Below are 14,027 nucleotides of genomic sequence, written 5' to 3'. Positions count from 1 at the left end.
GCTTGATAGTCTGTGAGTGACCAACCCACATGTTTCAGTCACTGTTTGGAAAGTTAAAATTTCCCATTATAAGTCATTCTAATTTACTGGCCCACTCTATTTCTGTACAGTTGTTTGTTGTACTCATCAGAGTCACTAGGCCTATAACACACTCCTACCCTCATTTTTACTTTTCCAGTGCTCATATCACACCAAACTGACTCAACATTTCACTGACAACCCATGTCAACTAGATGCACTGGCTTAGATTTTGTGTTTCTTAACTAAGAGGATAAACTCTCCCCCTCCTATGCTGTCTGCCCTTTCTGTGTACCTTGTACTCCCCATATTCAAATTGTGCATCTCTTATATCTGAGTGACACCACATCTCTGAAATCTCAATAATGTCTACATTTGATTCTTGACTAGCAATTCAAATTTATTTACTATACTCATTTATTTGCTATAGCATTGGTTTACATGCAAGTATACATCCACTTCTTCTTACTCTTAGTTACCCTAATACAGCTCATGTATTTCCTTGTTTTGTGATGACCCACAACCTCTTGCTTTCAAGGCTGCTGCTGTTTACGGTTGAAGCAGCACAAGAATCACTTTCTCCTCCACCTGTGGCTATTATTAATCTTTTAGTCTGTGTATTCCCCCAAGCTAATAGTTTTCTAACCCACCTAACACTGCCTTGGCAACATCAGCAAATATTCTTGCACCCCTTCTATTTTAGTGTATCCCATCCCTGTAGAAGCAGTCTCTCCTGTTAACAAGCACAAATTACATTGAGAAAAATTCTACTCCATGGGCCTTGCACATTCTCTCCAGGGCCAAATTGATTGAAAAGGCTCTCATCATATACCCCTTCCTATCGTGTCTGAGCAGGATTGCAGACACTTTCAAATTGACCCTAACTTGAAACTTTTTTATAAACAAGAACTACTAGTTTCAACAATAGCAATTAATTGAAACATCAAAAATCAAAGCTAACTTTTTCTAACAGTTAAGCTTAGTGCATTTTGCACTTTGGCTTGTGTCGTTTCTGTTTTCCTTGTTAATTGTTTAATTTTTAATACAGAAAGTAAAGAAAGTATTTTTCTCTAAATGTATTGCAAGTTATAGTTGGGTGAACAATCTGGTTAAAGTGAATGGAGAAGTTTTTCATCACTGTTGGTCCCCCTTCCCCCAATTACACCCTGTATAAAAGTATTTTGGCTTCTGCCAACTGACATACTTGTGGGATGGGTAAATGTCGTATGTCATACATATCTTCATATTTTTTTATTTTTTCAGTATAAGTTCTAGTTAAGTATACTTGTTTAAAACTTAGAAAATGGTAGTTATGTAGTTTTTATATTTAAAACATTATTTATTTTTATTTTTCTAAAAGCTCCAGAAGGTCCACCGACAGCAGTGCATGCTGTTTCTTCAGCATCTAATTCAATACGGGTATCATGGCAGGTAAATAGCTTTAATTAATATCATGTTATTTTGTATGAAACTCTTGTTTTCATGCTATTACAGGTCTGCATACAGAAATTATAGACATTTTTTTTTTATGATAAACATTTGCAGAATGTGATTAATGAGGAAAACCTATATTAATATTTTGAGCAATGTATTATTCTCATAATAAAATTGAAATGGTTGAGTAGAAACTCATTGCCTTCAATTTTCAGATATTTTTAACAGAGAAAAAGGGACATTTTCAGTAGTAAGTTAGGTAGTTTGTCAGGGTTTTTTTCATAACCCTGCTCATGATATGCCCCTCATGACATCAGAATGACTTCATTGATACCATTTCAAACAAGATGAACAGAATAAAAGAGGCAAAACAGGCATTAAAAACTAAAATCTGCTTTAAAACCTGTGCACCTGAGCTTGCTCTATTCTTTTTACACTTTTACATTTTTTTTTTTTACACTTTCCTATTCAGCAGTGTTTTTCCTTCTCCTTGGAAATTGGTTCATATCCAGTCAGTTCCTGAAAAGAGTGACAAATCCTTCCCTTCCAATTATCGCCCCATTGCACTTACCTCTACTCTTTCTGAAGTAATGGGGAAATCCATCAACTGCCAACAACTTGAGCCATCTCAAAATCTTCCATCTGATCAATAATCACCAATATAGATCCTCGGTGTCGATCCACGGATGATATATTGGCTTATGTTACTCATCTTTGGGCAAATTCAATGGAAAAATTTGGTGACTCTGAAGCAGCTGTTCTTGACTTTTGCTAAGGCTTTTGATTGTATTTGGAATAAAGGTCTTCTAAATAAGCTCTTGTGGCCTGCTGACTGTTTTTTGTAATTGAGTATCCAGATTTTAATCTGAATGTTTACTGCAGGTGATGATTCTATCTTCTAACTTCTCCACTAATGCTGGTGTGCCCCAAGGTTCAGTTCTTTTTCCCACCCTTTTCCTCTTGTATATTAACAACCTTTTTTCCACTGACTCAGAATTATATCCACAGCTTTGCTGGTGATAGCGCACTACATTCTGCCTTCTTCTGTGTGTGCAGGGATTCTAGTTTGAGAATCCCTGCACACACAGCCTCAACTGCTTAAATATACACCATCACCACCAGCTCCTCAATGTTAATATCCAGGTAATTCTCCAGTGGAGCATAGAAAACTTAGTAAACTTCATTCCTTCTGAAATGTAGTCCTGTTTTATTTCTCATGAAAAGGAATCAACTGCTGCTATGCTAATCTTCTTTGCCACTCAGATTTCTAGACAAGATCACATATCAGTATTAGAAATTACCTTACTTCTAATCTCTGTTGGCATAAACATATCACAACTATTGTTTCTTTTGCTTAAAAAAACTGGGTTTTCTTTTTTCACTGTTGCCATTTCTCTTCTTTTAAACAACTGTTAACTGTAAAAATCTGAAATCTGCCTGACTATGGAATATTATTCCCACATCAGGGATGGTGTTCCCAAACCTCTTTCAACCATCTTGACTTAATCCAAAAGAGGGCAGGCAGTTAATTAATGACCCATCTCTTACAAAGTCTCTCCAATGTCTGTCTCACAGATTACTATTAGTATTAGTAATTGCCATATTGTGCAAGAAAGCCTAAGGCTTATGCTGCACCAGCCAAAAAAAAGAGTAAATAAATAAATAAAATAAATAACAAAAGAAAGGAAATAGACAACTTATGCATTTCCCTCCTCCTGTAGGTAACTATCCAGCTGATCTTTGAATTTCCCCAAATGTGAGCCTCTACCACCCATATAGGCAACTTATTCCAGTAATTATAACTTATAACTAAAATAAAACTTCCTGCAATCCAGTCTAAATCAGCCCCCTGTAACTTGAATCTATGGCCCCTAGTTCTAGAATGATTTATAACTGCAAAAATTTTGTCCTCATTCATTTTAAGTTTGCCTCTCAGAGCCTTAAACACCTCAATGAAGTCTCCTCAAAGGTGCCTAGTTTCCAACCTCTGCAACCATCATATTCAGTCTTTCCTCATATGGACACCATTTTGCTGATCACACCAGGAGAGTTACCCATCTTTGGACCCTTTCAAGAAGCTTGATGTCTTTTTATAGGTGCAGTCTCCATACTTGAACGCAGTATTCCAAGTGTGGTCTAATGATAGCCTTATATAATGGGATTGTGACATCCTTATCTCTACTACCAAATGTTCAATAAATCATTAATAGGACACCATGGACCTTCCTTGTAACTTGTCTACAATGCTTGGAGAACTTCATGTCTGACCATATTGTAACTCCCAGGTCCCTTTCTTTCAGTACATTTTAGTTCAATTCCACCAAGTGTATAAGTTATTTTGGGGTTACTATTTCCCAGGTGTAAGACCTTTCACTTTGCTGGATTAAAGCAAAGCTGACACTTCTCTGACCATCCATGAAGTCAATCTAGGTCACTGCTTGGTGGTAATCATTAACTACTTTACCAATCTTTACATCATCTGCCAATTTAGACATTACGCCCTCTATCCCTTCGTCGATGTCATTTAAGAAAATCAAAAACAACAGTGGTCCCAATACTGATCCTTGGGGTACCCCACTTTTTACATTAACCCAATCTGAGGAATAACCTTTTATTACAACCTCCTGCCCAGAAACCATCCTGCTATCTTTCTAAGGATTTTTCCTGTGATTCCAACCTTTTCTAGTAAGTAACTGCTCATGTGGCACTAAGTCAAATGCCTTGCTGAAACCTAAATAAATAATGTTGAAATTATTATCCCTAAATCCAGCTCATGTGTGACCCTGTCAAAATGGCTAACCAGATTTGTTAAAAATGATTTTCCCTATACAAAATCATGCTGAATAGCCTTAAGAATTCAATTTCTGTGTAAATGATCCTGAATTCCACCCTTGATCATTGCCTCCATAATTTTTCCTACTACTTAAATTAGACTGACTGGTCAGTAATATCCCACTACACTCTTAGAACTGCCCTTATGTATTGGAAATACATTGGCACTTTTACAATCCAATGGAATCTCTCCTGAGTCCAGCAGTGCTCTCATAATTAGCCTAAATGGTTCTATGCACTCACTTGCCACCTCCCTTAAAATTATAAGGTATATGCCATCAACCCCAAGAGCTTTACTTGCCTGTAGGCTCAAAAGTTTTTTCATTAAATAAACATGTGAAATTTCAGTATCATTAATTACATTTTATTCAACTTCTCCCATAATCTCTCATTGACACAAGGGGTTTTTCTTCTGTAAATATCAATGCAAAGTAACATTGATTTCATCTGCAACATCAGCTGGTGTATCTAGTACTATCCCACATCCATTACATAAGGGTCCAATCTGATTTGCCCTTGTCTTCTTTGCATTTATATATGTGAAGAATTCCTTATCCCCACTCTTTTCCAGCGATTTCTCATAATATGCCTTTGCCAGCCTAACCTTTTCTGTGGTACTATTACAGATCAATTTTCAGCTGTTATAGGCTTTAGTACTTTTTATTGCTCTGTAACTTTTCCATGCTGTCTTTTTCTGCTCAAGTAATCTGGCAACTTCATTATTCATCCAACTTGAACTCCTCCTTATGGAGTATTTTTTTAATGGTATATATGCATTCAAGGCCTCTGTGAATAATGTTTTAAAGATATACTGTAATCCAGTTGTATTCGCTCTCTCTGTGGTATCTATTCAGTTAATGGAGGCCATATAGCACCGTAAGCCATTGTAATTACCTATATTCCTTTGCCTTTAACTACTGCGCCTTCTCTCTCTCTCTCTCTCTCTCTCTCTCTCTCTCTCTCTCTCCCCCCCCTCTCTCTCTCTCTCTCTTTTCATCATCCACTGTAGAACTCAGTAATCACTTCCTGCTACTGGTTCCTGTACTGTCAGCACTGTTATGTAATTTGGTTCGTGGGTGATGATCAGGTCTAGAATATTCTTATTCCTAGTAAATTCGTGACATTTTGATACAAATAACAATCATTTAGTTCATTTAAAATTTTATCTCCAATGTTGAGTTTCCTTCCCATTTGCTCCAATCAATTAGAGGCAAATTAAAATCACCCATAATAATGTATTCATGCTTACTTGCCCATTCCATTTGCATGTAGAGGCTCTCATTATTATCTTCACAATCACTTGGCCTGTAGATTACCCCAATGTCATTATACCTTTGCTTCCAACTATCTCACACCATACAGATTCTATACTAGCATACAAAATGTCTGAATCTGGGAAAGCTTTCATTATGCTCATGCTGCTTTTGATAAGAAGCATGCTGATTGAAATTGCCTCACAGCTGTAAATAGAACTTATCCATGTTTTCAAATCAGTGATGAATGAAAACAGAACAAAAAAAAGATGTTCAGTTTATGCTTCATACCTTTTCATATAAATACTTCCACGGACATTGTTCTTCTGAACTTGTGTTTGTAATTTCCCTGCTCTCTTTCAAACAAGTTTGAACATGTGTTGTAAACAGTCAGCATCCATTCCATTCGCTGTCCAACTCTAAACTCACTGAACCAACTTTTTCTCTTTCTAATTTATTTCTTTTACTTCTGTTTTCTGGAACAGCCTTCCTTCCCATGTATTTCTTGAAAACTACAATCTATGAAAGTTTAAATCTGACTCAATAAGTATTTTCTGTTGTTCCAGCCTTTAAGCCACACTCAGTACTAAGTAGTATAGGTTCCAATACCTTTTGTGTTTGGGGTTTTCATTAAAAAAAAAAAAGCAAGCTTCCTGTGTCTGCTGTTGATGTATTGAATAATCTCAACTTTCATCTGCTCTTCATTATGACACTCCTAGTGACTTGGCAAAGGAAAAATTTATCAGATTTTCAGACATCAGTGAAGGCTGTCCCTGCTGCATCCTTATCCAGGTAGGTTTTTAGCTTAATAAATGAATTTCAGTGTGATGACAGACTAGAAGCCCAAACTTACAATGGTCTAGCAATTATAGTGAATGAGCCTAATAAACTACAAAAAATTTATTTGGAACAAATGTGAAACAGCTATGTTCATACACTGTTACAGTTACAGTTGATGTGTGTGATACGGTCAGTAAGATGTATTTCTATTTCAGATTGTAAATGTTGTCTGGTTTCACCGCATTTATATCAAGATAATCAAAGAGATTAACCACATTTGGGAAGCTTGTAATAGATGCGTGCTTGTGATTTCTTCCACTAAATGGATTTACACAGAAAGGATGACTGAAATTGTCTCACAGCTGGAAACAGAACTTATCCATTTTTTCAAATCAGTCATGAATGAAAACAAAAAAGAGAGAGAGAGAGAGAGAGAGAGAGAGACAGACAGAGACAGAGGGGGAGGCATGGTATTCTGCTCAATGGTATCACAATAGTCTTCAAGATTTTTACTTCAATTTTTATTTTATAAGTGTTTTCTGGATTACGAATACAAACTAAAAAAACTTTTCAAAATTACGCAAACTAAAGGTAAAGATAACAGTTACTGTTCAAAAAAAAAAAGCACAAAATTTTCATAATTTTTTAACAGCAAGGTATAATAGTTTGATGATTTAGTCAGAAAGTGAGAGCTGCTTATAGAGATTTAAAGAATAGTCAAATGAGACAACAAATAATAATGATTAATAGGGAGGGAGGTTAGGGGATTACATACCCTGGCCCACAGTGGCCTGGCTCAGACCTTAATATTACATTTTTAAATAATTGAATTTATTTTTAATAATCAGCAAAAAAATTCTACAAACTTAAAATAATAAAAATGTTTCTATTATTTTAAATTATCAATTTTCTTACTTATTAATTTATTATGTTAGAATTTATTTGTTGCTTTTTAACCCTCACATCTCATGTGAACACACATGCACACAGATGGGGCCCATCATGCACATTTCAACAGAGTTTATGCTACCCATGCAAACACAAGGGGGGGGCTGTCATGTGCTTTGCACTGGGCCCACATTAGCTCTTGATGCCTCCTGATTAATCATGATTGAAGAATATCTTATTTCCAGCTGTACTGTGAAATTAAGAAGAAGAAGAACTCTTTATTGCGTACAAAATGCACATGCCGTACACAATACCCTTCACGGCTAAAAGCCAGGGGTTATCAAAGGACAATTATCTATTAAATTCTCTGAAATTGTCAGAGTTTGTTTCACTTACAGACTTTGGAAACTACCACTCACCTCATGGATGAGCATCATTTCATTTTATTCTCATTGATGTCAACTCTCAGAAAAAGTTGAATGTGACCAGTACAGGTTCTGGAGGGCAGTCTCAGTAATAAAAGTAAAATGTTAATGAATTTATGAACACCAGATCTAAAATATTATTTTGTCTAGTCTAGTGGGTTAGGGGAAGTCAAACAATTTGTTTAAAGGTTTCAGCTTTAAATTTACTGCATATTTGCAGTAGCAAAACTACAAATTCTTCTCTTCCTTTCTGTGAAACTCATTAATTGTGGGGGGGGAGGGCTGTGCTCTTTAATATCCAATCCAAAACAACTGTCCAGACCCCTCTAACCCTTCAGTCTCCCCCAAAGTGTTGGACCTGCCAGTATAATTTGACCACTGCATATTGCATGAACAGCTCTTCACTGATTGACAATGATGGATTCAAGTTGCCACAGATTTTTATATCTTTCAATGATCTAAACCATAATATTTAGATTATGAGCTTCATCAGAACCAGGTGGGAAGTTACAGATTATCTTTATTAAAGAAGAATACCTGAGAACACATTCTGATATTAGCACTTCATATAAACTAGATTACATCAAAATACATTGATGTAATTTAATAAAATTACATCAGTGTATTTTGTTAAATACATTGATGTAATTTTATTAAATTACATCAACTGTATTAAATGCATTGATGTAATTTTTAAGAAGTCACAATAATACTTCAACATTGGCTGTCCTGGTTACAGCAGTAGCAGCAGGTATGATATGTTTGTTCATATCATTCAACAACCATGTTTGAGAAAAGCAACAGACATCAAATTTATAACAAAGGAGCAGAGTAGAGTAGAGATATGGTTTTTTTTATTTTATTGTTTTCTTCTGATTAGTATTAGTGTTAGCCATACAGTGCAAGGAAGCTTTTGCTGCACCAGCAAAAAAAAAAAGAAGAAAAGAAAGATAAAGAGTTAAAGATAAAAGAAAATATATAAAAACATAGATAAGTAAATAAACTAATTATATGCTTCCCTCCTCATGTAGATGAGATTATCCAGTTCACCTTTGAATTTCTCCATAGCTGTCAGCTTCAGCCACCCACAGATTCAACTAGTAATCAACAGCTCGCTGGCTAAAAGAAAACTTCTGCAATCGAGTCCAAACCTCATCCCTTTAATTTGAATTTGTGACTCCTAGTTCTGGAATCTTTAATAACAATGAAAATTTTGTCTTTATTCATTTTACTATCCACTCTCAAAACCTTATAGACTTCAACCAGGCACTGCAGGCAACTAATGCCACAAGTCCCCTCTGTGATGTCTGTTTTCCAAGCTCTGGCCCACATAATCAGTCTTTCCTCATATAGTAACACTTTTACAGATATCACTACATGAGTTTCCCATCTTTGGACCCTTTCAAGAATCTCAGTATCATTTTTTAGGTGAGGTCTCCATACCTAGACACAGTACTCCAAATGGGGTCTTACAGTTACCTTGTACAGTGGGGTTATACATCCCTATCTCTAGAGGCTGCTGATTAATAAATCAGTGATATGACACCTTGGACGTTCCTGACCTCCTGTCTACACTGCTCAGAGAACTTCATATCCACCTGTGTCATGACTCCAATATTTCTTTCCTTCTCTAATGTTTTTAATTCAATCCACAAAATGTATAAGTTATTTTGGGTGAGCTATTCCCGAAGTGTAAACCCTTGCATTTTTCTGCATTAAAACATAGCTGGCACCTTTTTGACTATACCCAAAGCCTGTTCAAGTCATTCTAATGGAGCAGTGCTGACACTGAACATTAACCACTCTCTCAATCTTTATACCATATACAAATTTTGACATCAAACTCTATATCCCCTCACCAATGTTGTTTATGAAAATCATAAACAACAGCAGTCCACAAACTGAGCCCTGGGAAACCCCACTTCTGATGTTGCACCAATCAGAATACTATCCATTAATCACAACTCTCTGCCTCCTGCCCTGTAGCCATCTTGCAGTCCACCTTAGAATGTTTCCCATGATTGCCTGCCCATTTCAGCTTATACAGTAACCTCTCATGAGGGACTGAGTCAGCGCCTTTCTAAATACCAGTTAAACTATGTTGAAATTATTTTTTACATCCAACTTATAACTGTGTCAAAATAACTAACTAGGTTAGTTAAACATGATTTTTCCTTAAAAAACCATGTCTGTTCTTCAGAATTCCATTTATATCTAAATGTCCTTGGATTGTATGCTTAATCACTGCCTCCAAGATTTTCCCAACCACTAAAGTCAGACCAATGTTTCTTTTTTTTTTTTATGTAAACCCCAAACATAAGAGGTATTAGAACCTATAGTTCTAATACCTCTAGAATAATTAGAATAATATTAGAATAATTTCACTGACATGATCTGAGCAAACATTGACATCAGAAGTTTTGAAACAGTAATCTGACCAAGGAAAAGAAGAAAAGAAATCTCTTCAAGTCATCCCGTTTTGCATTCTTGTAATGCCAAACAACACGAGGTTGGGAATAGCCATGAGATAAAGGCTCCATTGGAGAAGAGACAATCACCAAGTTGTGATCTGAAGTGGCTAAAGGACCTCTGACTTCGACTGTGTACTTAGAAGGGTTGTTTGTGAGAAAAAGATCAAGCGTGTTGGCTGTATTCTTGTAGGTTGTTGTTGTTATTTGGTTTTTAGGAGCATTAGCAACTAAGGCCATATTGCTCCGGGATATGTGGTGGTCATTTCCTGACCTTTCCGCATTTGGTGGTGACAGGCTCAAACCCCGGTCTAATCAAGAAGCATGTGCTACGCACTGTTGCTCCTTCCCACCTGGCTACGGAGGCGCCTTATTCTTGTAGGTAAATGAACAATCTGCGCAAGGTCATTAGTAATTGCAAAAGCCTCAGCATCTCGACCAGCTGGGTCAGTGTGACTAGAAAACGGAAGCCAGCTGGAGTTGTGAACATTAAAATCACCAAGGAAAATTACCTCACTGTTAGGAAAGTTGGACTGGAGAAAGTCAAGTTGCAAGGAGAGGAAGTCAAAGAGCTCCAAGTGATTAGTGGAGTTGGGAGAACGGTAGAGACAACAGATGAATTTGACACAATGAGGTAGAGAAATTTTAAGAAAGAGATGATCAAAGAGAGGAGATTCCAAATTGCCAAGTCTCTGACAGGGAATATCAGAACAGACATATGCACAAGTACCACCTTTGAGGCGAAAGGAATCATACAGCGAATAATTTGGGCATCTGAAATGAGCAGTAGTTGAATCAACCGATAACTGACATTCTGTCAGAAAAAGTACATGGAGTTTGGCAGACTGCAAGTGGAAATGGACATCATTGAGATTAGAATTGAGACCACATGTATTTGTGAAACGAATTAGGAAGTGTTCGGGAAGTTTAGATCTTTTCGCAGATAAGCTTGCTCTATTAGTTTGACAATTCATGGTGTATTCAATAGTAAGAAAAAGTAGGTGGGACATGCTGTATGAAGTAATGAAATTTTTGGATATGGCGTACACATGGTAAGAATATACCCAGATCCTTGACATAACGTGGCCTCCACAATGCTCCCCGCATACACACTACTCAACTCCCTCCAGTCACTATCTGGCAGAGTAGAGGTAGCAAGATTATACACTAGCTGATCTGGAAGCCTTCTAGAGAGTTCGGTGCAGTGTGCTAACTAGCGGCCATCCTGCAAACCGTTTTAGAGCTGTACCCTAGAAATGTAAGGAATATTGTATCTTGCCACGATGTTCATCATAACGTCAAAAGTCATCAATCATACTGCGTGATGGAAGAGATAGGGAAGGGTTGACCGGATCTTAGCTCTAGAGACTAAACATGGGTTCCTCCACTTCAAGCCTCCAATAAGCAAAGTGGTGGTATTGCACCGGCTGATGAGAGTCATCTACCACCTAGTACTGCCTGGTAACCTAGAGGGGCGACATTGCTCCATGTGGTGTGGGTGCCACACCTCAACCCCTGCTTACGTTGGTTCACACCTGGGTGGTCACCCACCATATACTTGTGCATGGAGGTTATACCCAGGATTACTAACAGTCCCACCATCGTGAAGGTGCAAGCAGAGGATTTGGCTTGTAAATGTCCTTGGATTGTATGATTAATCACTGCCTCCAAGATTTTCCCAACCACTGAAGTCAGACTGACCAGTGTGTAGAGAGCCACTTCGTTCTTAGAGCTTCCTTTTTGTATTGGCAATACATTGGCACTCTCGAATCCATAGGAATCGCCACCAAGTCCAATTATGCCCTCATAATTAATCTTAATGGTTCAATGGATTCTCTAGCCCAGTGTTTCTCAAACTGTGTTCTGTGAAAAATTGTAATTAATAATTAAAAAAATAAAATAAAATAAATAAATTTTGCATATTCGTAGCACACACTTTTTTTTTTTTTTATAATTTTTAACATAATTTTTTTTTTCAGTTATTAATAACTGACATAGACTAATAATCAAATAGACAAAGGAACATTTTATTTTGGCGGGCCTGTGCATAGAGAAGTATGTGTACAGGTAATAACATTTGCAAAAAAATAGCAATGTAGTGATCTAATATGCCATCTGTATGCGATTTAGTCTGGAGTAAACGGGTTGAGGCAGTCCTCCATAGCCAAGTGGTCAGGAGTGGGAGTGCAGTTGCACATGCTCTTTGAGTAGACTGGGGTTCAAGCCCCTGACTGCTAAATATGGTCGATCTGCCAACCCGCACTGGACCAGTGTGGCAGTTATGGTCCATCCATTTCCCTCAACATGAATTGTTGAGGAGGCTTCCATCCTGCAGTGGGTTAATAATGGCAGCAGTTTGCCTTTTTTAACTTTTACACAGGTTGAGGGAGAGGGGGAAGCGAACTGATATCATGCATCGTTCAGGTGGATGAAACAAAGTAGTCTTCCACTGACACATTCTTGCATGTTTACACAGTGCTGGTGGTGCGGACTGTCTTCGCAATTATGAGATTAGTTCTGTAGTAGTGCAGAAAACTAGTAAGCATAACTAAACTCGCTTCCTTGTATAAATATTTTTTTGATAATTACCAGATTTTTTTTGATAAATGACCATGAATTTGTAGTTTAAAAAAGTAACTTTAAAACAAGAAGCAAGTACGTCTAGTATTGCAGCTGTGGTCGATGAAAATGAACACACTTCAAAGTGAGGATGAACAATTGTAGCCTTTTGTTCCCCTAAAATCCAAAGTGAAAAAACAGGAACCAACTAATAAATGACCAAAACGAAAGTATGATGACAGTTATTTGAATTTCAACTTTACATGTGTTGAAAATAAAGAAGCTCCTGATGCACAGTGCATCATATGTAATAAAATACTAGCAAACAGTTCTTTGGCTCCCGCTAAACTTGTGTTCCGCAAATATATTGTAAGATGAAAAGTGTTCTGTGTCTAAAAAAGTTTGGTTAACGCTGCTCTAGCCACTACTTTCAAAATTACTGGATATATGCCATCAATTCCAGGAGCCTTACTTGCCTTTAGGCTTAAAAGTTTTTATAATAAACAATCACGTGTAATTTCATATATTTCATCATCACTCACACTGCCTTTACTCACATTGAAGGGCATTTTCATCAGTAAAGGTTGATGCAAAGTACTTATTCACTCCTTCACAACATAGTTGGATTACCTGATGGTTTCCCACACCCATCACACAAGGGTCGGATCTGATTCATTTACTTATTTGTATTCACATACATGAAAAACTCCTTGTCCCTGTTCTTTGCCCTCTTAGACAGTGTTTTTTGTATTCAGCCTTTGCCATTCTGACATTTTCTGTGGCATGATTTCAGGTCAACTTGTAGCTGTTGCATGCATCAGTACTTTTCATAGCTCTCTAACTTTTCCATTCAATATTTTTCTGCTCTATTAGACTTATCAGCCCAGTATTCATCCATCTCAGCATCCTACTTATGCTATATTTTCTTAATGTCATGTATGTTTTCATGAGCATAGACTTGAAGCTGTATAAAATTATTACAATGAACCTGGTATTGAGAGCCACACTGGCTTCACTGACAGAGAGAAGTGTTGAGAAATGATAAAATCCTAGTTGGTGTGGGACTAGTATTAGATTCACTAATAATTGGCACAGTTATTATGGACAGGGAAAGCTTTGTTTATCATATTTTTCCCATTTCTTTTACCCAATAGCTGAAGTAAATTTTCCACATTCATTGAATTAACACATTTAGAGCACTGCCTGCTAGTGAACAAAGGCTTATGCTGGGCTGGTATTTCAGAGCATCTAAGATTTCTTGGAATAGGAGCATATTGTTGGACACATCTGATAACTAGTAAATTGGTAATATTGAAAACTTGTGCTACAGTTTGAGAATAAAAACAGCTGTAAAACTTTAAAAACAGCCA

The 14,027-nt window shown here is 36.9% G+C and overlaps 1 protein-coding gene across 1 annotated transcript in view; it reads left to right on the top strand.

Annotated features, from left to right (window-relative positions):
* Positions 1–14,027, top strand: part of LOC150084394 (cell adhesion molecule Dscam1-like) — a 687,198-nt gene that overhangs the window by 469,618 nt on the left and 203,553 nt on the right. Inside the window, 1 exon segment of the mRNA XM_090376030.1 lies at positions 1,379–1,449. Coding sequence (XP_090232156.1) covers positions 1,379–1,449 — 71 coding nt within the window.

Source organism: Mastigoproctus giganteus, chromosome 6 (genome assembly GCF_048544385.1).
Source record: "Mastigoproctus giganteus isolate SK-2022 chromosome 6, ASM4854438v1, whole genome shotgun sequence".
Taxonomy (NCBI): domain Eukaryota; kingdom Metazoa; phylum Arthropoda; class Arachnida; order Uropygi; family Thelyphonidae; genus Mastigoproctus; species Mastigoproctus giganteus.
This window is presented reverse-complemented; position numbering and strand designations above follow the sequence as displayed.